Raw genomic sequence first — 25507 nt, 5'->3', positions numbered from 1 at the left:
CAAATTGATTATTTGTTGTTGGTAGTGATCAGTATTAACGGTTTCATCTGGTTTTAGAAGCTCATAATACACCACACCTTCCAGATGCCACCAAACACAGAGTATTGTCTTCTTTCTGAAGCTATTTGGCCTTGCAGTCGATGTTGATGGTTGACCTGGATCAACCCATGATTTGTGCGTTTGGGATTCTCAAAATAAACCCACTTTTCATCTCCAGTAACAATTCAATGCAAAAAAAGACTTTCTTTCTGCCGTTGAAGCAACATTTTACTGATGACTTTTCCGTTTTCCATTTGTATTTCATTCAGTTGATGTGGGCCCCATTTTCCTTCCTTTAAAATCTGTCCCACTGCTTGTAACCAATTGGAAATTGTTTGCTGAGCAACGTTTAATCTTTCTGCAAGTTGTTTTTGAGTTTGACACGCATATTCATCCAATAAAGCTTGTAATTGTTGGTCTTCAAACTTTTTTGGTTGACCTGGACGTTCTTTGTCTTTCACATCGAAATCATCACTTTTAAAGCATTTAAACCAGTGTTCACAAGTATCTTGAGATGGAGCATGTTCACCATAAGCTTCCCATAAGCATCAGCAGCACTTTTCTTCAAAATAATGAATTAAAACTTACCACGAATGCTCTTTTTTGGCACAAAATTCGACATTTTTAAGCGTAAAAATATCTATGATGTTAACACCTTCAGCAAATTTGACATATGAAGTTTTGAAGCATACATATTAAATCGCATATATATCAACATATGTGTAACTCCATCTATTGAAAAAAATCCGCATTATTAACCAGTACACCTGGTAATGGGAATTCACAGTAAACAAGGCAAGGAAAAAATGGTAAATGAACATTTATATATTTGAAGTGCCCATGGGATGTCTAAGTGAATTAAGGCAGCTGGTTATATAAAGTGTACAAACACTGCTCAAAATGGAATTATGGCTTAAAAATACAAATATGAAGTCACCAATAAAAGGAACTGTAACTCTTTGCAACAGCATGGATTGACCTGGAGATTATTATGCTAAATGAAATAAGCCAGTCATAGAAAGACAAATAGCATATGATCTCACTTGTATGTAGAATCTAATGAACAAAATAAACTGATGAACAAAATAGAAACAGAGGCATGGATACATGGAACAGAATGACAGCTGTCAGAGGGGAAGGGGGTTGGGGCCTGGATGAAAGAAGGTGAAAGGATTAAGGAAAGAAAAATATATATATATACTGTATATACATACATAGATATATAGATATATACAAATCTATATATATAAAGAGGTAATATGCAAATTGTCCATTACGGTGTCACATTAACAACCAAGGCTGCGCGCGCATGGAGCACCTCTAGGTCCCTGTCCCCCCTTCCCCGTGGGCGGCAGCAGCGGCTCCCTCCCGCCTCCCCAAGCTGCGCGGCTCCCTCCCGGCTCCTGTGGAAGTGGTACGGCTCCCTCCCGGCTCCCACGGGTACAGGCAGCTCGTTCCCGCCTCCTGCCTCCTGCGGAAGTGGCATGGCTGCCTCCTGCCTCCCACCTTCCGCGGGATTGCAGAAGCGGTGTGGCTCCTGTAGAAGTGGCGCAGTTCCCTTCCAGCTCGCTCCCGCCTCCCATGGATGCCGGCAGCTTGCTCCCACCTCTAGAGTCAACATGGGTCCCTCCCGGCCCCCGCGGAAGTGGCACAGCTCGCTCCTGACTACCATGGGTGCCGGCAGCTCCCTCCTGCCTCCCACGGAAGTGGCACAGCTCCCGTGAAAGCAGCACGGCTCCCTCCCGCCAGATCCCATGGAGGCAGCACATCTCCCACTGGCTCCCACGGAAGCAGTGGACGGCCTACTGCATGCGATATCGCGCGCTGGGCTACTAGTCTACATATATAAAAGCCTAAGCGACTGAACGACCAGTCACTATGATGCGCACTAACCACCAGGGGGAAGATACTCAACACAGGAACTGCCCCCTGGTGGTCAGTGCGCTCCCACAGCAGGCATGCTGCTCAGCTGACCAAGGGGTACCAGATGCCAGGTTAACAACTGGCAAGCACAGCTGCGGCGGTGCGAGCCTCTCCCGCCTCCGTGGCAGCACTACTGAGTGGTGGCGGGGTGGCAGGCGCGGCGGGGCTGGGATGAACGAGAGTGGCACGGCACCTGGCCCGAGCTCAGGCTCCTCCCCAGCCGCCTGCTGCTTCACGCACTACTACATCCCTCAGGGGATGTTGGACTCCCGGTTTCAGCCTGATGCGGGAATCCCTGAGAAGCCCCAGATTGCGAGAGGGCACAGGCCAGGTTGAGGGACCCTACCGATTCATGAATCCATGCTCCGGGCCTCTAGTATATATGTATATGTGTGTGTGTGTATCACATAGACACAGACAACAGTGTAGTGATAGCCAGAGAGAAAGCGGGGGTGGGGAGTGGATTAATGTGGGCAAAGGGGGAGAAATAAGGATGGAAAGGGACTTTGCTTGGAGTGATAGGCACAGGATGCAGTATGCAGATAATATTTTATTGAGTTGTACACTTGAAACCTGTATGGTTTTATGAACCAATGTCACCCCAATAAATTCAATGAAAAAAACTAATATGAAGTCACCAGCATATAGGCAGTAGCTAAAGCAAAGGATATAAATAAAGTCACTCAAGAAGAGCATTAGAGGAACAGAAAACCAGAGGCTGACCATGGAGCCTGCAATTAAGGAGACTGAGAAGAAGAAATCAGAGAAGAAAATTAGGAGAAAGTATCATGGGAGCCAAAAGGACAGAGGAGGACTAACAAATATTACAGACATAAATATGAAATCAAAATATCCACTTGGAAAAAAAAATATCCACTTGGTTTCATGGTTAAGTTCATTGTCAAGGCAGTTTTTATTGTTATACCCTGATTAAGACACAAGTGGTAGAAGTTTAATGAAAAATGATAAAAAGTAATATGAAGATAATCAGCTACCAAGGGGTAAAAAAACAAAAAAAGAAAATGACAAGGTTTATTGCTTGTTTTAAGACAGTAAAGATCTGACCATATTAATATGCTAAGGGAGAAGAGCCTGTCTAGATCAGGAAGTTTCTACAGCAATAAGTAGGCAAGGATCATCAATGCCAACATAACCTTCATTTAGTGTTATAAAGTAAAAATACAAATTTTATTTGTCTCCACTTACTTTCACTTTACCTAACTGCATTACTGAACCAATTAACCTGTATACTTCCCATTAATATATTTATCTCCTTAAATTATAGGCCTGATAGAGAAATCGGTATGAGTACACATGAGGATATTCTCCACTCCTGATGATTCAGTTCTGTCTTGTTGAAAATAAGAACCTGAAATAGCTCTCCATAGTCATCTCTATATCCCAGATCTAGAATTTTCCAGATCAGTATTTGTGATGGCATTCTTGAAAAGATTTCTATATTAAGGGAAGATTAGTTTTTTCAATCTGAAATAGGATTAAAATGAACAGATTTTGAAAGATTGGTGACAATTTTCCTCAGTTGCTTTATGAAAGATCCTAGAATTATAAATATTTAGAATGAATTGGTAAAATAGTTCTTTAGTTGCTTTACTTAAAAAAATGACTTTAAATTTACCTGAAAGTGTAGAGCCACTGCAGGTCTGGCCATCAACTTACTGAAATGTTCATTAAATTTTGGTGAAAGAATGTCCTGTGATAATGTTTCATAAGGATCAAATGCTTGCTCCTATTTTTTAAAAAAGAAAATGTGTTAGGTTTAAAAGATCATCTTTTCTATTAATATGGAACAGATTATTTAATGGCAAATTTTTTAGAACTTTTTGCCGTATACTTTGCAGGGACAAACAGTAACTATGGCTGTAACTGAAAATTTTTTAAAATGTAAATAATGACCTTGAGACCTTGAGCTATTGATCACAGGAAGCTACTAGTGTTAAAATAAGTCACTGACTTTGTATTCACAAGTATCAAACTATTAAAATGCTTATGCACATTACCCCCAATAAGTGAAAAGTGTATCTATTAGTAAAAGAAGGCTGAGATTTAAATTTTAGTTAGTCTTGCCTACATTGAAATAAGTTTACACTTAGGATACTTTCAAAGAAAGCAAAAAGTGATACCGCTCTTTGATGGTACTGTTCTTTTGGATAAATATTAGGAAAAGAAAGCAAAGACTAATGTACAGTAAAATAACAAGACAGAAACTACACATATTTTGTCCAATGTTTATATTTAAATTCCTACTATTTGATAATAATATCTCCAATGTTTAGTTAAAACTAAGAGATTTGTTTCATTTTTGTACTTAAAAAAATATAGCATGTTTTTCAGAAATAACAAGTATTGGCAAGAATGTAGAGAAATTGAAACCCTCCTCTATTGCCAGTGGTAATGTAAAATGGTATAGCCCCTATAGAAAATATTTTTGGCAGTTCCTCAGAGAGCTAAACAAAGAATTACCATATGACCCCGCAATTCTACTCCTAGGTATGTACCCCAAAGAACTGAAAACAGGGACTCAAACAGATACTTGTGTAACAACATAATTGCAGCATTATTCACAATAGCCAAAAGGCAGAAAAAAACACAATGTTCATCAACAAATAACTGGATAAACAAAACATGATATATATGTACAATGGAATATTACTCAACCATAGAAAGAAATGGAGTTCTGATACATGCAATGACATGGATGAACCTTGAAAACATTATGTTAAGTAAAATAAGCAGACACAAAGAACAAATATTGTATGATTCTAGTTATATCAAATATCTAGAGTTAGCAAATTTATAGAGACAGAAAGCAGATTAGAAATTACCCATGGTTTGAGGGTGGAAAAAAGGAGCTGTTGCTTAATGAGTAGAGTTTCTGTTTAGGGTGGTAAAAAAGTTTTGGAAATAGATAATGGTAATGGTTGTATAATATTGTGCATTTAACTAACGACACTGAATTGTATACTTAAAAATGGTTAAAATGGCCAATTTTGTTATATATATTTTACAATAAAAAACAAAACAAAACAAAAATGCCTGGTTGGCGTGACTCAGTGGTTGAGCGTCAACCTGAGAACCAGGAGGTCACGGTTCGATTCCAGGTCAGGACACATGCCCAGGTTGCAGGCTCATCTCCAGTGTGGGGCTGTAGGAGACAGCCTATCAATGATTCCCTCTCATCACTGATGTTTCTAATCTCTCTCTCCCTCTCCCTTCCTCTCAGAAATCAATAAAAAAATATTTTTAAAAAAATTAGAAAATTGTTTTTGAACCATAATATCTTTAAGAGTATAGCAGGCAAGCAAACTACAAATCAATATGCCAAGTTATCACAATATAACAACTTCCTAATAAAAACCAAAGCTGAATATTTTGGTTAGGCATCAGTAACTGAATATGTCAATACTATATTTCATTGTCTATAAAATAGACGTAATAAAAGTGACCTATATTTTCAGAAAAATTTAAACAAAAATTAGAAAATTTACATGAACTCTAAAGATGTACTTTTAAAACCGTTTCCCAAAAGAAATTAAAAAAATGGCCAATGAGTATGACAAGATGTTCAACATCATTAGTTTGAAAACAAAACAAAACAGTGAGATGCTGGAGTTTCTTTTACCACTAGACTGGCAAAAATGGCATAATCTCAAGAGTTAGTGGAGGTGTGGGGAAAAAAGCCTGCATATACTAGAATTTATTTGGAAGTAAATTTGGCAAAATGTTTCAAAGTTCTAAGAACATACCAAGTCTTTAGTACTACAATTCCTCTTTTAGGAATATATTCTAAAACAATTATTAGACTATGAAGTCACAGTATGAATGTTTGTTGCAGTATTATTTATAATAACAAAAATGGAAACAATATACATGCCTAATGATAATAGTTAAAATGTTATGGTGTCTCCATAACAACATGGTACTATTCGGACTTTAAAAATTGTGTTGAAGTACTTTTATTAACCTGGAAAACATCTGTGATATAGTCATAGGGAAAAAAAAGCAGGTAATAGAGTAAGATCCTATTTTTGCAAGTACACATATGTCTGTGTGAGTAGAAAATACTGTATGTTATAAGGATAACTTAATTCTGGGTGTTGCAAAATGGAGTGATTTTTATTTTATTTATATTTACCTCTGTGATTATTTTTACAGTGAATTACATTACTTGTATAATAATTTAAGACAACAAAATGATTTTCACTTTGGAAACAAAATTAAAATACAAACTTCCTTTTCAAGTTTTGGAAATTAAGACTAAAATTCACAAAAGCTAAACAGGTCTGGTCAGTAAAGTTTCTTTTACTTAAAACGCATTTGCCATTAAAACAATCTTAAAACTTACTATTCTATCAACTTTCACTATAAGTATTATCATAAACACACTATAAAGTGTCATTATAAATAGAGTGTAACTGTACTTTACTATTGGTTAAATCTTAAGTATTTTTTATAATAGCCAGTAGTGTCTTCTAATTTTCACAAAAAAATCTTACTAAATCTCTTAATAACAGCATTTAAGATTTAAATGAGAATAAAGTAGTTTTATAAACTTACTTCTGCCAAATCTTCAAAACAGCTGCCAGCTAAGGGGTGAGGACTGCTCTCATCAGTCATTTCAACTGTGTCTTCAATCAAACCTAAAAGTTTTACTGTCAATTCATGTATATCTGATATGTTACTGAAAATCTTTTCAATGTCCTGAAAAATTGAAAAAGGTCAAGATGTGAGGTTGAGAATTTTGTTTAAAAGTTATTAAAGTAATATAAATATTAAGGGCATATCTTACCCAATTACTTACTAATATATTTCAAGACATATAATATATTCTAAAACATAGCAAAAGTCAGTAACAAATAAGAAAGGGAAATTAAAAGCCTTTTGGATTACACATAATAAACTTATTGGAAAATATAGGTTCTGGAATAGCTTTTGTAAAATTTATTTTTCTATTACAGTTGACATAAAATATCATATTAGTTTCAGGTATACAACTCCGTGATCAAACATTTATATACCTCATGAAGTGTATATAAGTCTAGCACCAATACATCTAGTACCAATCTGACATCATACATAGTTATTGTAATATTACCGACTATATTCCTTATGCTGAACTTTGTATCTCCATGACTATTTTTATAACTGGCAATCTGTACTTCTTAATCCCTTTCACCATATTTACCCATCCCCTACCCCCTCCCATCTGGCAATTATCAATTTGTTATTTATATCTATAAGTTGTTTCTGTTTCTGTGTTTCAAATTCCACAAGTGAAATCATATATATCTTTCTCTGTCTGACTTATTTCACTTAGCATAATACCTTTTAGGTCCATCTATGTTTTTTGCAAATGTTAAGATTTCATTTTTTATGGCTGAGTAATATTCCAATGTACATATGTACATCTTTATACAGTCATCCACTGAAGGATACTTTGGTTGTTTCCATGTCTTGGCTACCATAAATAATGCTGCAATGAACACCTGGATATAAATACTTTTACAAATAAATATTTTAAAATTTGGGGGTAGGCCTCTAGAAGAGAATCCAGATTGCTGGGTCAAATGGTAGCTCTATTCTTAATTTTTTGAGGACCCTCCATACTGTTTTCCATAGTGACTGTACCAATTTACATTACCACCAGCAGTGTATGAGGGTTCCTTTTTCTCCATATCCTCTCCAACACTTATTTCTTATCTTATTGATAATAGCCATGGAGGTACTATTTCACTGTGGTTTTGATTTGCATTTCTCTTATAGCTAGTGAAGTTGAGCATCTGTTCATATATCTTTTGGCCATTCGTATATCTTCCTGGGAAAAAGTTCTGTTCAGGTCCTCTGACAGTTTTTTATCTTTATTTTTTTTATTATCATTATTTTTAAAATATATATATATATATATTTATTGATTTCAGAGAAGAAGGGAGAAGGATAGGGAGGTAGAAACATCAATGATGAGAGAGAATCATTGATTGGCTGCCTCCTGCACACCCCCTAATGGGGATTAAGCCCACAACCCGGGCATGTGCCCTCGACAGGAACTGAACCTGGGACCCTTCAGTCCACAGGCCGACATTCTATCCACTGAGCCAAACCAGCCAGGGCCTGTTTTTTATTTTTTATTTCTTTCTTTAAACAGATCAGGTATTTAATTAGTTTGTCGTTAAGAAATTTAGAACACCAATTTGTGAGAATAAGTCCCATTTGTGAGAGCAAAGACAGAGCGAAGGTAGTCCTGGAGCTAAGAAACAGCTTTGATTTTTGGCAGAATTTGCAAGTCCACGGTTTTCTGATTAACCTTGCACTGCTCTATAATCTCATATTTCCCAGAAATCAGTGCAGAGGAGGATCCAAGATGGCAGCGTAGGTAAACACCTAAACTGCTGCCTCGCACAACAATTTCAAAACTACAACTAAAAGACAAAACGTCTATCACCCAGAACCATGGGAAAGCTGGCTGAGTGGAAGTTCTACAACTAGAAGGAAAGAGCAAACAGCATTGAGAGGTGCACAAGCGCTGAAAAGCTGAGGTACGAGGCGCGCCAATCGGGCTGGCTACGGGCGACTGGGAGCGCAGCTTTTTTCAACCCGAAGGGAGACAAGCTCCCGATTACTCCGGAATCCAGTTTCTGGGGAGACATGGGGGACCCAAACTCCTACGGGGAGAAGCTGGACTGTCTGCTGTGGGGTCGGAAAGTGAGGGAGACTTGCTTGCAGGGCTGCGCACAGGAATAATTATTTACTGCGCTGGGGCCCGGGACGAGGGGACGCGGTCGGAGACGCAGAGCTGGCTTACTGGCAGCCATCGCTGTTTGCCACGCCCTAGCCTAGTGATGCCCTGAGACCCCGCCCCTCACAACCTACAAACCCACCCAAGCTCCAAGCAGCGGCTTTAGCATAGGAATGACCTGCCCTATTGCAGCTTAACCTAGCAAACTTGCAGCACGGGTCAGACAGCTCCAAAACCTCCAAACCCCAAGCAAAGAGGAGAAAACTGTAGTTCTCGCTGTAGCGCCTGCTGGGTGGCCTCAGACAGTAGCTGACCTGCACCCCATTGGAGATCCAGAAGCCAGTGTACCTAGTGGTCAGTGTGAGACACCAGATTTCAACTCCTCACATCCATAAGAGACACATTCAAGAGGCAGACTCAGTGAGCACCAAAGCCCCACTGAAAAAAGTCCTGCACCATAAGCGTGTCTCCAGCGCAGCAGTTCTTCCATTATAGACACAGCGGGTCCTCACAGCCAATTGGCCTGGAGGTCAATTCCTCCAAGTGTACCAACAGCAATCAAGGCTTAACTACACCAAGACTTTGCACTCAGCCCATAAAGGGGTGTACCAAAGGCGTCCACTTCAGGTGATTGGGGAGGCTGAGCTACTGGCCCCTATAGGTCACCTACCACTCAAAGCCACTCCATCAACACAGGGAAGCAACAAAATGCGGAGACAAAGAAAACATGTCACGAATGAAAGAAATGGAGGAAAGCAAACTACTGGACGACATAGAGTTCAGAACCACATTTATAAGGTTACTCAAAAATCTTCTAAAAACCGCTGAGGAACTTAGTGAGACCTTTAAGGATCTTAATGAGAATGCCAAAAAAATGGAAAAGGACCAGTCAGAAATTAAGCATACACTGTCTGAAATAAAGAATACACAGAAACTCAACTGTAGATCAACTTACCCCAAGAATCAAACCAAAGATCTGAAATATGAGGAAACAAAAAACACCCAACCAGAAAAACAAAAAGAAAAAATCCAAAAATATGAAGATAGTGTAAGGAGCCTCTGGGACAACTTTAAGCGTACCAACATCCGAATTTTTGGGGTGCCAGAAGAAGAGAGAGAGCAAAATATTGAAAACCTATTAGAAGAAATGACAGAAAACTTTCCCTACCTGGTGAAAGAAATAGACTTACAAGTTCAGGAAGCGCACAGAACCCCATACAAGAGGAATCCAAAGAGGACCACACCAAGACACATCATAATTAAAATGCCAAGGGCAAAAGACAAAGAGAGAATCTTGAAAGCAGCAAGAGAAAAACGGTTAGTTACCTACAAGGGAGCACCCATACGACTGTCAGCTGATTTCTCGGCAGAAACTATGCAGGCCAGAAGGGAGTGGTAAGAAATATTCAAAGTGATGAACAGCAAGAACCTACAACCAAGACTACTCTACCCAGCAAAGCTATCATTCAGAGTTGAAGGTCAGATAAAGAGCTTCACAGACAAGAAAAAGTTAAAGGAGTTCATCACCACCAAACCAGGATTACATGAAATGCTGAAGGGTATTCTTTAAGAAGAGGAAGAAGAAAAAGGTAAAGATAAAAATTATGAACAACAAAATGACATCAAATACATACCTACCAACAAGTGAATCTAAAAATCAAGTGAATAAAAAATCTGAAGAACAGAATGGACTGGTGAATGACAATTCTCAGGGGGAAGCGAGTGTGAGGGGTGCGGGAAGAGATTGGACAAAAATCTTACACCTATGGATGAAGACAGTGGCGGGGGTAAGGGCATGGGGTGGGGTGGGGAATCAGGTGGAGGGGAGCTATGGGGGAAAAAAAAGAGGAACACCTGTAATAATCTGAACAATAAAGATTTATTTAAAAAAATATTTAAAAAGAAATAAATAATAATCTCATATTTCCCTTTCCCTCTATCGAAGAGCTCACCATCCTGGTGTCTAGGACTGTGCAGCCTCTTCTTTTAAAAATAAATTATTTTTAAATCTTTGTTGACTTTTTGAGAGAGTGAGCGAGAGAGAAACATTGATGTGAGAGAGAAATACACATGCCCCTACGGGGGATCGATCCCACAACCCTGACCATGAATTGAACCTGCAAACTGGGTATGTACCCTGACTGGGAATCGAACCTGCCACCTTTTGGTGTGGTAGACAACACTCCAACCAAATGAGGCACACTGGCTAGCTTCTTCTTGAAGCAAGCATCAGTGAGATGTTTTGGGATTTTCACACCACTGATACCAATTTTAGTGGAAGTGGCAATGACAAATTTCTAGTGTGTTCTATATAGAGGAACTCAATTAAGAGACAGAGGTCCAGTCACAAGTAGCAAGCCACTGTTCAGATGCTTCAGGAAAACCACCCTTATCTCTGTGGTGCCCAGTGAGGATAATCAGAACGGTCCCTGGGGAGTGATGCTGGCCCACAGTTTTCTTACATGTTAACTGAAGCGTTTCTTATTATGGTTCAACAGGTTTTGATGTGCATTGTCAGTAGAATAAGGTCTAGGTATTTGCTAAGTTTAACCACTCAGGTACCATCATTCTTCTTGCCACCAAATGTTTTGATGGTACCAAGAACTTTCTTGTTTTACTCTTTAATCCTCGATATTTAGCTGCTGAATACTTCCTCTTGCAAATGGCCTTTCAGGAATACATAGCCCACTGGGAATATATGCCAATTCCTCTCACTAGAACAGGGTTTAGCTGCAGTGGGACTTCCCCTCCTTAGGTGTGTTGGCCTTGAGTTACCCTTCTTAACCTTGCCATCAGTATCAGCCTTCTTGGTTTCAGGTTTACTCCTTAGTATCCAGCTTCTCATCTTTTTTCACTCACCATCTAGCAAGTTGGGAAAGAGGCTCTGCCCATTTTTAAAATTAAATTGTTCTTATTGTTGTTAAAGTTGTATGGGTTCTTTGTATATTTTGAATAATAGTCCCTTTTCAGAAGTATTGTTTACAAACATTTTCTCCCATTTGGTTGGTTGCCTTTTTGTTTTGTTTATGGTTACTTTTACTGTGCAGAAGCTTTTCATTTTTATGTACTCCCATTCATTTATCTTTGCTTTTGTTTCTTTTGCCTTTGGGGTCAAGTTCACAAAAGCCTCTCTGAGATCAAGGTCCCTAAGTTTAGCAACTATGTTTTCTTCTATGTATTTTATTGTTTCAGGTCTTATACTAAGTCTTTAATCCATTAAATTTTTGCATTTGGTATCCAATAGCAGTCTAGTCCTGGCTGGTGGTTGAGCATGGTCCTGTGCACCAAAAGGTCACTAGTTCAATTCCTAGTCAGGGCACATGCCAAGTTGCAGGTTTGGTCCCCAGTCCCAGTGTGTACTGGAGGCAACTCATCAATGTTTCTCACAGCGATGTCTCCTTTCTTCTAAAATCAATAAAAACCTATTTTAACAAATAGCAATCTAGCTTCATTCTTTTGCATGTGGTTTTCTAATTTTTCCAGTACCATTTATTAAACAGGCAGTATGGTTTGACTCAGTACCATACTGTTTTGATTATTGTAGCTTTGTATTATAATTAGAAGTCAGGGAATGTAATACCTCTGATTTCTTTTTTTTTTTCAGGATGTCTTTGACTATTCAGGGTCCTTCGTGGTCCCATACAAATTTGATGGGGTTTTTTGTTTTATTTCTTTGAAAAATGTCATAAGGATTTTGATGGGGATTGCATAAAGCCTGTATACTGCTTTAGGTAATATGGCCATTTTAGCTATGTTGATTCTTCCAATCCATAAACATAGAATATCTTTCCATTTCTTTGTGTCTTCTCAATTTCTTACAACCTGTGCCTTATAGTTTTTGGTATATAGGTTCTTCACTTCTTTTAAGTTTATTCTCAGGTATTTTATCCTTTTTGTTGCTATTGCAGACGAAATTGTTTTTCTTCATTTCTTTTTTTGATATTACATGGTTAGTATATAAGAAAATATTTTTTTTTAAAAAAGTTATTTGTCTATCTGAATTCTTTAGAGTTGACTTTCAAAGCTACAGATAGAAAAAAATGGACAAAACTTCCTGGATCCCCATCCGACTCTCTCCTCTCCTGCCCTGTCTTTTAACAGAGCAGCTCTGCCTTTGTTAATGTGATATTTTGAATACTTTTATTCTTAAAAAGTTCCACTGTTAAAACTTTAAAGTACTGCCTTAAAGTACCTACCAAAACACAGGAGAGCTCTAGCTGCTTTGGCTCAGTGGATAGAGCATCAGTGCAGGGACTAAAGAGTCCTGGTTCTGATTTCAGTAAAGGGGAATGCAGGCTCAATCCCCAACCCATAGATGTGTGTCGGAGGCAACCAATCAATGTTTCTCTCTCTGTGTCTCTCCCCCACCTTCTACTCTCTCTAAAAATAAACGGAAAAATATCCTTGGGTGAGGATTAACGAAAAACAAATAAACAAAAAGACAGGAGAAAGCATGTCTTTTCTAGACCATACATCTTCAAATGAATGACAATAAATCTTAGATGCTGCACAGCAGAAAAAGATTTCATTCCAGTGTAATTCCCCTTTCTCATTTGGTGTCAAATTCTCATTATCATCAAACTTATTACATCTATACTAATAAAAGAGTAATATGCTAATTAGACCGGACACCTTCTAGACATCTTTTGGACGTCCTTGCGGACAAAGTCATGGTGTGAGGGGCCTAGGCAGAGGCGGTTAGGGATGATCAGGCCAGCAGAGGGGAGCAGTTAGGGGGCAATCAGGCTGGCAGGGGAGGGCAGTTAGGGACAATCAGGCTGGCAGGCAGTTAGGGGCGATCAGGCTGGCAGGGGAGGGCAGTTAGGGGCAATCAAGCCGGCAGGGGAGGGCAGTTAGGGGTGATCAGGTTGGCAGGGGAGGGCAGTTAGGGGCAATAGGGCTGTGAGGGGAGCAGTAAGGGGGCGATCAGGCCGGCAGGCAGAGGTGGTTAGGAGCGATCAGGCAGGCAGGCAGGCAAGCAGTTAGGAGCCAGCGGTTGTGGATTACGAGAGGGATGTCTGACCGGCAGGTGGACATCCCCTAAAGGTCCCTGGATTGGAGAGGGTGCACACCGGGCTGAGGGACCCCCCTCACCCCATGCATGAATTTTGTGCACCGGGCCCCTAGTTAGTATAATAATTTACATATTTTAAAAATCCAGAAGTACTACATGAAAGAATTTTTTTATTTTATATACTCATAAAGCTACTATTTGTGATTTTTAAGCTGCTATCTGACCTTTGGGGTAGACAGAATTTCAAACCCAAAAAGTTACTTACAGAAGGTTTAAACAGCTTTTTGTCAGAAAGAAAGGCTTCTCGAAACACTTTTATGATCATATTTAGTTCCCGCAGATACTGTCTTTCTTCTGCAATTTCAGTTCTGACAAGGTCGTAGTAGTTTAATTCACCTGAAGAACTAGGTTCATCTTCACAGAGAGAAACCAAACCTATGTCATCCTGATCAAACATGTCCATCAAAACCTAAGAAATAAATCAATAGTGCATAACTTATTTTCCTTCTTTTATAAAACCATCTCAAAATACTTGCAATTAAAACATTATACTAAACAATGTGAACTGTATATATTACAGGCCAATATATGAAAAATTTCAAAATAAGAGAAATATGAAAAGTTGGAGAAAATAAATATTTCTGGAAATAAGATAAATCTAATAGTAAAATACGTGTGTGTGTGCGCAAAGAACAATCTCAGTCAAAATCCTAGTTCAACTACTCATTCACCTGTGATTACAGATGATTATTCTTTTAAAGGTAGATTCCTTATCCTATATAATAAAATCATAATATGCAAATAGACTGAACAGTGGAACAACTGGTCGGTGGGGCGGGGCCCACGAGCAGGTGGAGCCAGGCCAGCCAAGGCACGTGCCAGTGGGCAGAGGGAGGGGACAACAATGGGGTGGGGGGGGGGCGGTAGCGACCAGCAGTGGGGCGCGATGGGGGCCGGCGCCATCCTGATTGCCCACCCAGTCGCCTCCCACAGAGGGAAGCCACTGACAATGGCAGTGAGGCGATTCAGGGCGAGGCGGGCCGCTCATTTTCCCCAGATCAGCTCGCCATGGTCGCCTCCCACAGAGCGGGGCCAGACTGTGGACTGGGAGGGGGCGTAAGCCGTCAGTTGAATATCCCCTGAGGGCTCCCGGATATTATAAATAAAAATATATTTTAAAAATCTCTTACCTACCTTCCAACTATCACATTTATTTAAAAAATATTTTTTTTACTGATTTCAGAGAAGGGAGAGGAAGGGAGGAAGGGAGAGAGAGAGAAACACCAATGATGAGAGAGAATCATTGATTGGCTGACTCTTGCACGTTCCACCCTGGGGATCGAGCCCACAATCCAGCATGTGCCCTTGACTGGAATCGAACCTGGGACCCTTCAGTCCGCAGGCCGACGCTCTATCCCCTGAGCCAAACCAGCTAGGGCTATAAAAATATATATTTTAAAAATAGTTAATAAAGAAAAATTGGACCTACTTAATTATATATTCTGAAAACTATTTTCTTAGAGTTCAGGAAAAAAAAAGGCATAATCTCAAAAAGGAAACTCCAAAACATAAAACAACTTCAAAGAGATGAGAGAAAATTCTGACAACACGCTATGAGATAATCATTCATTCATTCATTCATTCTTAAACTTCTGATTGACTAATCACCAGCCACTGTGCTAGAAATTGGTAAAATATAGCAATGAACAAAATAAACACTGCCCTCCTGATCTTGTTGACTCTAACTCAGAAATATTTCTTAAATGTGGTCAGTTGCATCTGCTATACTTTCTTCTATGTGAACTCATCTTCTTAGATGATTACCAATGACTATGTAGATGATAATGACTCCTTAAATGTTTATCTCTAACTTCAGCATCTCTCTGGACTCTAGATAAGTGTTATGTAAGACTTGCTAGTTATCACCCTTTCTGACCAAACCTATATAGGTGTATTCCACCTCAGCATCACTAATAGCAACATTATCTACTTGGTCATCATAACTAGGAAACTTGTCATTACCTTAGACTTACCACTTCTCCAACTTCTATATTAAATCTGTCCCCAAATCCTGTTAACTGTAATTCAGAAACATCTCATAAATCTGGTCAGTTCCTTGTATTCTCCTCAGTCTAGAATGTCTTCTCTTACCTTCCTTACAACTATCACATTTATTTATCTGACAAACACATAGCCATTTTAATCACTTAGCTCGCATATAATTTTCTCTGTATAGCTTTTCCTACTCCCCCTTGGTTCCCCTTTCAGAATCTTTTCCACTGGCTTCAGTCCTCTAGTAGCAATCTTCCTTCTTTCCTATGTAAACTCCTATATTGAAATTTCTAAGAGACCAGAACAATGACACTCAAATAGCAATAAGCTCATCTAGCATCCAGATCTTGGTTTCTAAATACCATAGGTCACAAAACAGAACCAGGCTATTTTAGGAAACAACCAATTCCAGGCTTGAGCAGTAGGTAAAGAACAAGTTGAACCTAGAACATCTTATGTCAAAAGAGAGTGTTCAAAGAATGATAGGGACAAAGAAGCCAACTTGAAGCCCCAATGGCCAAATCTGGGACAATTTAATGAAGTAATGGATTAGGGCCCATTGAGTAAAATAAGAATCCAGGAGTCCACATTAAAATAAATGAATAAATTTAAACTGTGCTTACGTTTTTGTTTGTAGGACACTAAACTATATTGGAAACTTACTCTCAAGTGGTTCAGGGAACAGGCAATTTTACTAAAAGTCTGAGATTAAAAACAAAAACAAAGTTTTAAAAAGCCATGCAATCATAATTTTCAAAGTAAAAATAGAAATAAGAAAGAATTTCTACTATGAAATTTAAATAAAAAATCATTTTTGAGACTATGGTATAGTATAGTGGCTCTCAATCATAATTGGTCATCAGACTCACTTGGGATACTTTCAAAAAATTTGAAAATACTGAGGCTTGGAGGCCCAACCCAGGCCAAGTAAATGAGAATATTTGCAGGTAAGATGCATCAGTATTCTTTAAAAGCTTTCTGGTAATTTTGATGTACAAAGTAGAGAACCACCGGCATATGCCAGGTCCTGGGGATCATTCACCCTTAGAGGTCTAGTTTAGGCAGCCTCTTTGTGAAGTGTTCCTGGTCTCCCCTGTACCTTTAATTTATTCATTTAATAACTTTAATTACATTGTGCTGCAATTATTTGTTTATAATATTTTTTTTTCCCATTGAAATAAATTCCTTTTAACACAGGGTTTGATGATTTTTTCAGTGCTGTATCTTCAATGCTCAGAACAGTGACTGGTCCATGACAGGTACCCAAAAATATTGATTTAAATGATAAGAAAAAAAGAAAGAAAAGTAGAAAGGGAAGAAAAGGAGGAGAAAGAAAAAATAAAGACTCAATTTCTTTCCTCAGTAGCTTACAGCCAGGAAGGAAGAAGTATAACAAATTATCAAAAGGAAGTAAGTTTGGCATTGCAAAGTCTTTTTCTCTCTACCTGTGCCCCACTAAACTATTCTATAAAAACAAATTATGTTTTTCAAAATTACTTATGCCTAAAAATATCTGAATACTCTGTACACTATTTGTTCCTAAAAATATAAAACTCAAAATAAATAAATAAATAAAACTATAAAACGCACACTACCTTTCTTAAACTAGTTTGAGGTTCTGCATGTTTTTTTTCCTATAGATAAAAGATTCTTGTTGGAGGAAAGAGAGATTCCTATCTTGTCATATGGTGAAAAATCTGGAAATATCTTGGTTAGTCTGTAAAGCCAGCATTTTTCTGCCTTCCAAAACCAGGAGTTATAAAAATTACTAATATAATAATAAAAAAAGTGGGAGGTAGAAGTAATATATAGTCTCTATTATTCAAGTTTAATTTAAATTCCTTCCAACACTTACCTTATCTGCACACATTGACACTTTAATGTCCTGCTGAGATATTTCATAATGTCGAATATTAAAAACATAATTACCAGCCAATTTCAAAATATCAGCTGAGATATACTCTAGTACAGCCACAATATATAAGGACACATGGTAGTCCACTTTGTACCCTAAAACTTCCTGTGGAAAAAAATAAACAATTTTATTCTAAAAAATGACACTATCAAGTACCAAACACTTAAAAATTTCACTTAACATTATCACTTATAAAGGACTCTCTATAAACCCAAAGTCTAAACTTACAGATACCATAAGATACAAAATGAATTACTGGTCCCAGTACCAGGGGCTTTTTTAAGAAAGAGACATCTGCCCTGGCCAGTTTGGCTCAGTGTAAGAGCGTTGGCCCGCGCACTGAAGGGTCTCAGGTTCAATTCCTGGTCAAGGGCACCGAAAAAGAGAGAGAGAGAGACATCTAATCTAACAAATTTGCCTTTAGTATCAAACTAAAAGAGACAGTTCATTTTAATATAGAAATCTTCAGCTGGACTTCACCGAAAACTTCTTAATACATTACCCAAAACCCATTTGACAAGTATCTGCTATCATCAAGGACCTTGCTTTAACCAATATCCCCAAATATCAATGGTTTCTATTGAGGAGAGGACATATATATGTATATACATACATATACATATACATATACATATACATATACATATACATATACACATACACATACATATACATATACAGAAGGGAGGGTCTTAGAATGCTACCAAGGGGTATTCAAATCCATTGTACACCAAGTATTTCCTATAGATTAAATAATATTCCCTAGTCTACTTTCCAATGTATATAAAAATATCTGTGATAAATACAGATTAATTTAAAAACAGTTTTGAACTCACAGTTTTTGACATTATGCATCTTCTTAAGAAAAGGTTGAAAATAAGTCAAGGTAGTAGTCATCATATTATGCCACAAAGATGCATTATTGCTTATCACTAACTTTTAATATTATTTGAAACACAATCTGATTTTTATCCAAGTATACTTATTTTTATTTTGTACACGTATTAAGAAATATGTACATGTAAATACAAATATATACACATGCAAGTGCACACATATACAATAACATAAACCATGCTATTTACTGTATGTGTGTGTATATATGTACATCGCAATAACATATAAATATTTTTATTACGAAGAACTTCCCCAATGTTTTAATTTTTTTATTACCTTCAGTGAAGGATGGATTTTGTCCACAGGCAGTAAGAGGGGATTTCTTCGTTTTCGTTTCTCTATGGCAGATTGTGCATCAGCAATAGCCCATTTATCAATTGGATGAGGAAAGGTCTTTTGAACTCGTTCCTATTTAGATGACAGCAGTACTATTATTAACAGAAGTGCTCACAAGTAGAAAATTCATACAACTTTATTACCATTCTTAATGGTAGTAGGTAAAGTAACATAATGTTTTTATTCTTGTAATAAGTAAAAAAAAGATTTTTTTTAAATCAACAGGACTATTAAGATTTTTCCAAATAATCCCCATGGGTAAATAAAAAGGTGAAATTTAAATAGAAAGCTTTAAGTGTAAGCATAATTAAAATGGAACTGAATAGAAAAGAAAAAGAAATAATATTAAGAGATTAAAGCTAGCATAAAATACTCTATCAGTGATTGCACAGTAAGGTTTCCTAGCAAAAATTCACTCATTATTAATAATTATTAAACACTCACTCTCCTTTTGCTAACCTTAAAGCTTCAGATATAAAGAATTTTAAAAAGAAGAGAGATCAAATACCTCTTGGAGGATCAAGTGGGTGGCGGAACTTAGAGAATGACTTAAGGAAATGCATCTCTTAGCAAAAAAAAATCCAAGCCTTTTAGGTTACTATTATAGTTCATCTAACCTTAATTTGAACCAGTGATTGGTATGAATAATGAGAAGTAATGATAACTCAATAATTTTGGAGAATTTCTAATTTTTTATATTATATTAAGCTTTTAGCATATTTAGCTATTGAAAAGTATGCTTTTATTATATTTATTTAATGAGCAATTCTTACAGCAGAGATTAGGGAAACAAATGCTTTAATGCCCAGAGTCCCTGAATCTCTTAATAGCTCGATTACTCCAAAGAAATATTTTCCTTCATACTGGAAGCTGCTGCCTTATTATAGAAACAACTAGAGGCCTGGTGAACGAATTAGTACATGGGTGGGGTCCCTCGGCCTGGCTGGTAATTGGGCCGATTGGGGCTGATCGCCGCCAGCCAGCAGAGGGAGGGACTACGGGAGGTTGGCAGGCCGCGGGAGGTTGGCTGTAGGAGTGTACTGACCACCAGGGGGCAGCTCCTGCATTAAGTGTCTGGCCCCTGGTGGTCAGTGCATCATCAAAGCGACTGGTTGACAGGTCGTTTGGTCGACCGGTCGAAACAGTCGCTTAGGCTTTTATATATATAGATATATAGATACTCAAAAGAAAGGTGATATAAACAGTATAATGCAAAAGACAGACTTATAGAGGGCAGGCTGACAGCTGGCAGGGAGGGGTGGCTGGCTGCAGGGGTGGAGGGATTGAGCAAAAAAGAGAAAAAACTCATGGACCATGGATAACAGTGGTGACTGCCAGGGGGGAGGAGGGGGTTTGGAGGAGAAGAGGGTATTGGGGAACAGTGATGGATGAAGACTTATTTATTTTAATCCTCACCAAAGAATATGTTTATTGATTCTAGAGAGAGGAAGGCAGGGAGAGCAGAGCAGAGCAACATCAACTGGCTGCCTCTCACACATACTCAACCTGGGGTTCTAACTGGCAACCTAGTTATGTGCCCTGACTGGGAATCGAGCACTCGACCTTTTGGTGTACGGGATGATGCTCCAACCAACTGGGCCACACCAGCCAGGGCAATATATTATTCCTTTAATAGAATGACAATATTTATATGAAGTAAAATGTTCTGATCTGAAGTGTACAATTCAAAGAGTTTTGAAAAATGCTTTCCTAATCAAGATACACAACATTTCTATCATCTCGATCTCCACCCCTCAAAGGCAGCCACCCACGATCCTGATTTCTATCATCATTCATTTTAACTGTTTCTGAACTTCATCTAAATGGTATCATTATAATATGTATTCTCTGGGGTCTGGCTCTCTGTTATGCCTGTGAATTGTAGCTATGTTACTGCATATATCAATAGTTTGTTCTTTTATTTTATTACTGAGTAGTATTCGATTTTATAAATCTGCCACAATTTGTTTACCTATTTTCATGTTGATAGAAATTTGAATTGTTTCCAAATTTTGGCTATTATGAATAAAACCGTTTGGACATCCATGTCTAAGTCTTTTTGTAAACATATATTTTCATTTATCTAGGGTTAAATACCTAGGATTAAAATTGCTGGGTCATAGGCTAAATATATATTTAGCTTTATAAGCAACTGCCAACAATTTTCCAAAGGTGGTGATACAATTTTTCACTCCCACCATTGTAAATAGTTCTCTTTGCTCTACATCTCATCAACACTTGATGTTATCAGTCTTTAATTTTATGCCTTTCAGTGGTTGTGAAATGGCATCTCATTGTGGTTTTCATTTCTATTTCCCTGATGACTTGTGAGCTTGTGCACCTTTTCACATGTTTAGTGGCCATTAGTAGATCTTCTTTTATGAAATCTGTTCAAGACTTTTGCCCATTTGGAGTAAAAGTAAAATGTCTTTTTATTTGTAGAAGTTCTTAACATATTCTGGATACAAATTCTTTGCAAGGAATACATACTAGAAAACATTTTCTCCTAGACTGTGACTCCTTTTTATCCTCATTAATTTTATTCTTTAATACTCATTGTACTTGAGTCCTCTATAAAAAATACTTGCTTAACCTCAGGTTATGAAGATACTCTCCTGCAGTTTCTTCTAGAAACTTTATTGTTTCAGCTTTTATGTTTAAGATCATGATCCATCATGAATTAACTTTTGTGTGAAATTAAGTTTCAAGGTTTTTTTGCCCCACAAATGAATACAGTTGTTTAGCACTTTTTTTTGGCTGAAAATTTTTCCTTTCCCCATTGAATTGCCTTGATATATTTGCCAAAAATGAACTGACCATCTAACCCACATAATGGCATTAGTTTCCACAATTTAGAACAAAATATATTTGGATTCAAAAATTTATTTGTACAGTGGCTCAGTAAGTTTTTTAAATAACAAAATAGTTTTTTACCTCCACATCTTGAACAGTCCTTGGTTGGGCCATGCATAATTTATTAAGCAGCTGAAAAATCAGCTCTTCAATATAATAGAGAGATTCTTCATTAGCTGAGAGATTGGGGTGTACTTGCTCCTGAACCTTTAAAAACAAAGTTCTCAGTTAATATACAGGCAAAAGAATATTTATTGAATAAAAGTCATAAAAGGGTAATATGCTAATTAGACCAAACGTCCTTCTGGGCGTCATTCCGGACAAAGCCAGGGCTGGAGCGAAGCCCGGGTCCCAGGTGCCTGGCGGCGGCAGCCAGAGGGAAGCAGCCTGGGTCCCGGATGCCTGACAGCGGCGGCTGGAGCAAAGCCCTGGTCCTGGGTGCCAGAAGGAAGCCGGTGCCGGCAGCAAGAGGAAAGAAGGCCTACTCTTGCATGAAGTTTCATGCATTGGGCCTCTAGTATACAATATACTAGTATAGTTACTCATATACAGACATGAAACACACACACACAAATACCTGTATTTGTTGATCTTTGTAAACTTTTCTTAATCCACAGAGCAGTGGTTCTTAAACTTTTTGAGATCCTATGACAATCTATTGACCCTTCTCCTCCCTACCACCAAAAAATTATATACACATAAAATATTCTATATAACTTCAGAGGAATCACAGGTATTCTGAAGTTAATATATCTACTAAAAGTCCCTGAATACTAGGTCAGAAATCCCAGCAACACAGGTCTCTCTAAATAATCATAATACTTTACAAATTATAGAGCTGCTCTAAAATGTTAGTGCACTTTCTTTTACACTCCTTCCTTATTGTCACCAGATAGTTGGGCTGAGCCTTTTTCGTTAAATTTTTTTGTGTGTCCTCTAATAATTTTTTATTTTTCAATTGACATATAGTATTATATTAGTTTCAGGTATATAATCCTGTAATTAGACATTTATATAACTTACTAGAAGCCCGGTGCACAGATTTGTGCACTGATGGGGTCCCTTGGCCTGGCCTGTGGGGATTGGGCCGAAACCGGCTCTCCAACATCCCCTGAGGAGTTCCAGATAGCGAGAGGGCACAGGCCAAGCTGAGGTACCCCTAGCCGAGGGATCCGTGCACTGGACCTCTAGTATGCATACAAGAGCTTTGGTTAATCTCTTCCTGCCCTCTTCCCTCCCCTCATCCCTCTGAGATTCATCAGTCTATTCCATGTTTCCATGTCTGTGGTTTCCACTCATGTGTTGAGTGTCTACCCCCTGGTGGTCAGTGTGCGTCACTGCTATCAGCCGGTTGGCTGGTTGGCCAGTCGCTTAGGCTTTTAAATATATAGATAAAGTGATCACCCTGATAAACCTAGTACTCATCTGACACCATACATAGTCATTACAATATTGGTGACTATAATTCCCTATGCTATATTTTATATCCTGACTATTCTATAACTACCAATTTGTACTTCTTAATCCCTTCATCGTTTTCTCCCATCCCCCCAACCACCCTGCCATCTGGCAGCTGTCAAAATGTTCTCTGTATCTATGAGTCTGTTTCTGTTTTGCTTATTCATTTATTTTGCTCTTTAGATTCCACATATAAATGAAGTCATATGGCATTTGTCTTTCTCTGTCTGACTTATTTCACTCAGCACAATACCCTCTAGGGCCATCCATGTTGCAAATGACAAAATTTCATTCATTTTTTTTTTATGGCTGAGTCATATTTCATTGTATAGATGAACTACTTCTTTACCCATTCATTTATTGAGGGACACTTAGATTGCTTCCAAATCTTGGCTATCCTATCCTATATAATGAAAGGCTAATATGCAAATCGACCCAAAGGTGGAACGACTGGTCGCTATGACATGCATTGACCACCAGGGGGCACATGCTCAACACAGGAGCTGCCCCCTGGTGGTCAGTGTGCTCCCACAGGGGGAGCTCTGCTCAACCAGACACTGGGGCTCATGGTTGGTGAGCACAGCAGCAGTGGCAGGAGCCTCTCCTGCCTCTGCATCGGTCAGACATCCCCCAAGGGCTCCCGGACTGGGAGAGGGCGCAGGCTGGGTTGAGGAACCCCCCAAGTGCATGAATTTCGTGTACCAGGTCTCTAGTTGTACATAATGCTGCAATGAACTTATACATGAATACGTCTTTTCAATTTAGTGTTTTGGGTTTCTTCAGGTAAATACCAAGAACTGGAATTGCTGGGTCCTTTGTTATCTCTTTGTTTTAAAATCTTCTTTGTCTGGTATAAATATTGCTACCCAAGCTTTTTTGTTTTTTCATTTCCATAAAATATCTTTTTACATCCCTTTTCATTCAGTCTGTGTGTTTTTATCTGAAGTGAATCTCTCATAAGCAGCATATGTAAAGGTCTTGTTTTGCTATCCATTCAGCCACCCTATGTCTAATTGGAGAATTTAATCCACTTACATTTAAAGTAATTATTGCCAATTATTATTCATGACAGCTTTGCTGGGTAGAGTAATATTGGTTGTAAGTCCTTATATCATGCCAATCACGTCTAGCCTGCAAAATTTCTGTTGAGAAATCAGCTGACAGTCTTATGGGCTGTCACCCCTTGTAAGTAACTGTTTTTCTCTGGGTCCACTTTGGAGTCATCTTGTTTGGAACTCTCTATGCTTCCTAGATTTATATGCCCATATCCTTTACCAGGTTAGGTGTAGAGAGCGCCTGGGAAGGCACATGGGCATTCTTCCTTAATAACTGTCAGCTAAACCCAAGGCAACAGGCAAAGCCACATCTCGGTTATACATCTTACCAAAAAGGCAGATGTGTTCTCAGCACTGACTCTTATCTTTGCCCAGGTGTCAGGGAGTGGGTCTTGATATGTAAATCTAGTCTACCACTGGGAATGCTCGGGCCTACTCAAGAATGTAAATAATCTCCTTTGTCTTAACCTTTTGGTGAAACTTCCTGGTATTTGGGCTATAAAATAAACACGCTGTATCGGCTCTGGCCACTGTTTCTCCCTCAGAAGAGGACAGCGGTCCCACCCAGTCCCAGCTTTTTCCTTCCATTTCGTGTCTTGTCTCTTTCTTTTATTTCTCAATCCCCAGCCGCCTCTACTCAGGAATTGGACCCGCTCTCTAGCCGCGCTGGACGCGGAAAAGAGAGAAAATAGTTACAGTTAGGGAAGTTTTCAGTCACTTTTTAAAAAATTTATCTTTATTGTTGAAAGTATTACAGATGTTCCCCTTCTCCCCCATTGACCCCCTCCACCCAACACCACCCCCAGGCATTATTTATTTTTTCAAATACATTTTCAATTCCTTGCTCTCTGTCTTCTCCTTCTAGCACCCGCATGATGCAAATGTTGGTATGCTTGAAGTTGTCCCAGAGGCTCTTTAAGCTATTCTCATTTTTTAAATTATTTTTTCTTTCTTTGTTCTGATGGGGTGTTTTCTTCATCTTTATCTTTTTGCTAAAGTTCTCACTATATTCATCTACACTTCCCCTAAGTATTTTTTTTTTTAAATCCTCACCTGAGGATATATTTTCCACTGATTTTTTCTTTTTAGAGAGAGTGGAGGGAAGGAAGGAGGGGGAGAGAAACATCTATGTGAGAGAGACACGTTAATTGGTTGCTTCCTGATCACACCCAGGCACATACCCTTGACTGGGAATCAAACCCAAGACCCTTTGG

At 38.4% G+C, this 25507-nt stretch overlaps 1 protein-coding gene and 1 pseudogene across 3 annotated transcripts in view; both read right to left on the bottom strand.

Moving 5' to 3' along the window:
* Positions 1-25507, bottom strand: part of SOS2 (SOS Ras/Rho guanine nucleotide exchange factor 2) — a 112246-nt gene that overhangs the window by 54245 nt on the left and 32494 nt on the right. Inside the window, exons 2-7 of one of the 2 annotated variants that reach the window (XM_080669427.1) lie at positions 21862-21987; positions 18868-18999; positions 17635-17799; positions 13993-14196; positions 6538-6681; positions 3599-3709 (exon numbers count right to left, since the gene is read on the bottom strand). In XM_080669427.1, the coding sequence (XP_080525553.1) occupies positions 3599-3709; positions 6538-6681; positions 13993-14196; positions 17635-17799; positions 18868-18999; positions 21862-21987 (882 nt within the window). The remainder of the gene's footprint in view (positions 1-3598; positions 3710-6537; positions 6682-13992; positions 14197-17634; positions 17800-18867; positions 19000-21861; positions 21988-25507) is intronic. The other variant, XM_080669428.1, reaches the window with a different exon arrangement.
* Positions 6791-13385, bottom strand: LOC308253885 (large ribosomal subunit protein eL6-like; annotated as a pseudogene). The gene is made up of 3 exons: positions 13346-13385; positions 10868-11558; positions 6791-6809 (listed from the first exon to the last, which is right to left on the bottom strand). The product of its transcript is annotated as a large ribosomal subunit protein eL6-like (transcript).

Source organism: Plecotus auritus, assembly GCF_963455305.1.
Source record: "Plecotus auritus genome assembly, chromosome: 1".
Classification (NCBI taxonomy): domain Eukaryota; kingdom Metazoa; phylum Chordata; class Mammalia; order Chiroptera; family Vespertilionidae; genus Plecotus; species Plecotus auritus.
This window is presented reverse-complemented; position numbering and strand designations above follow the sequence as displayed.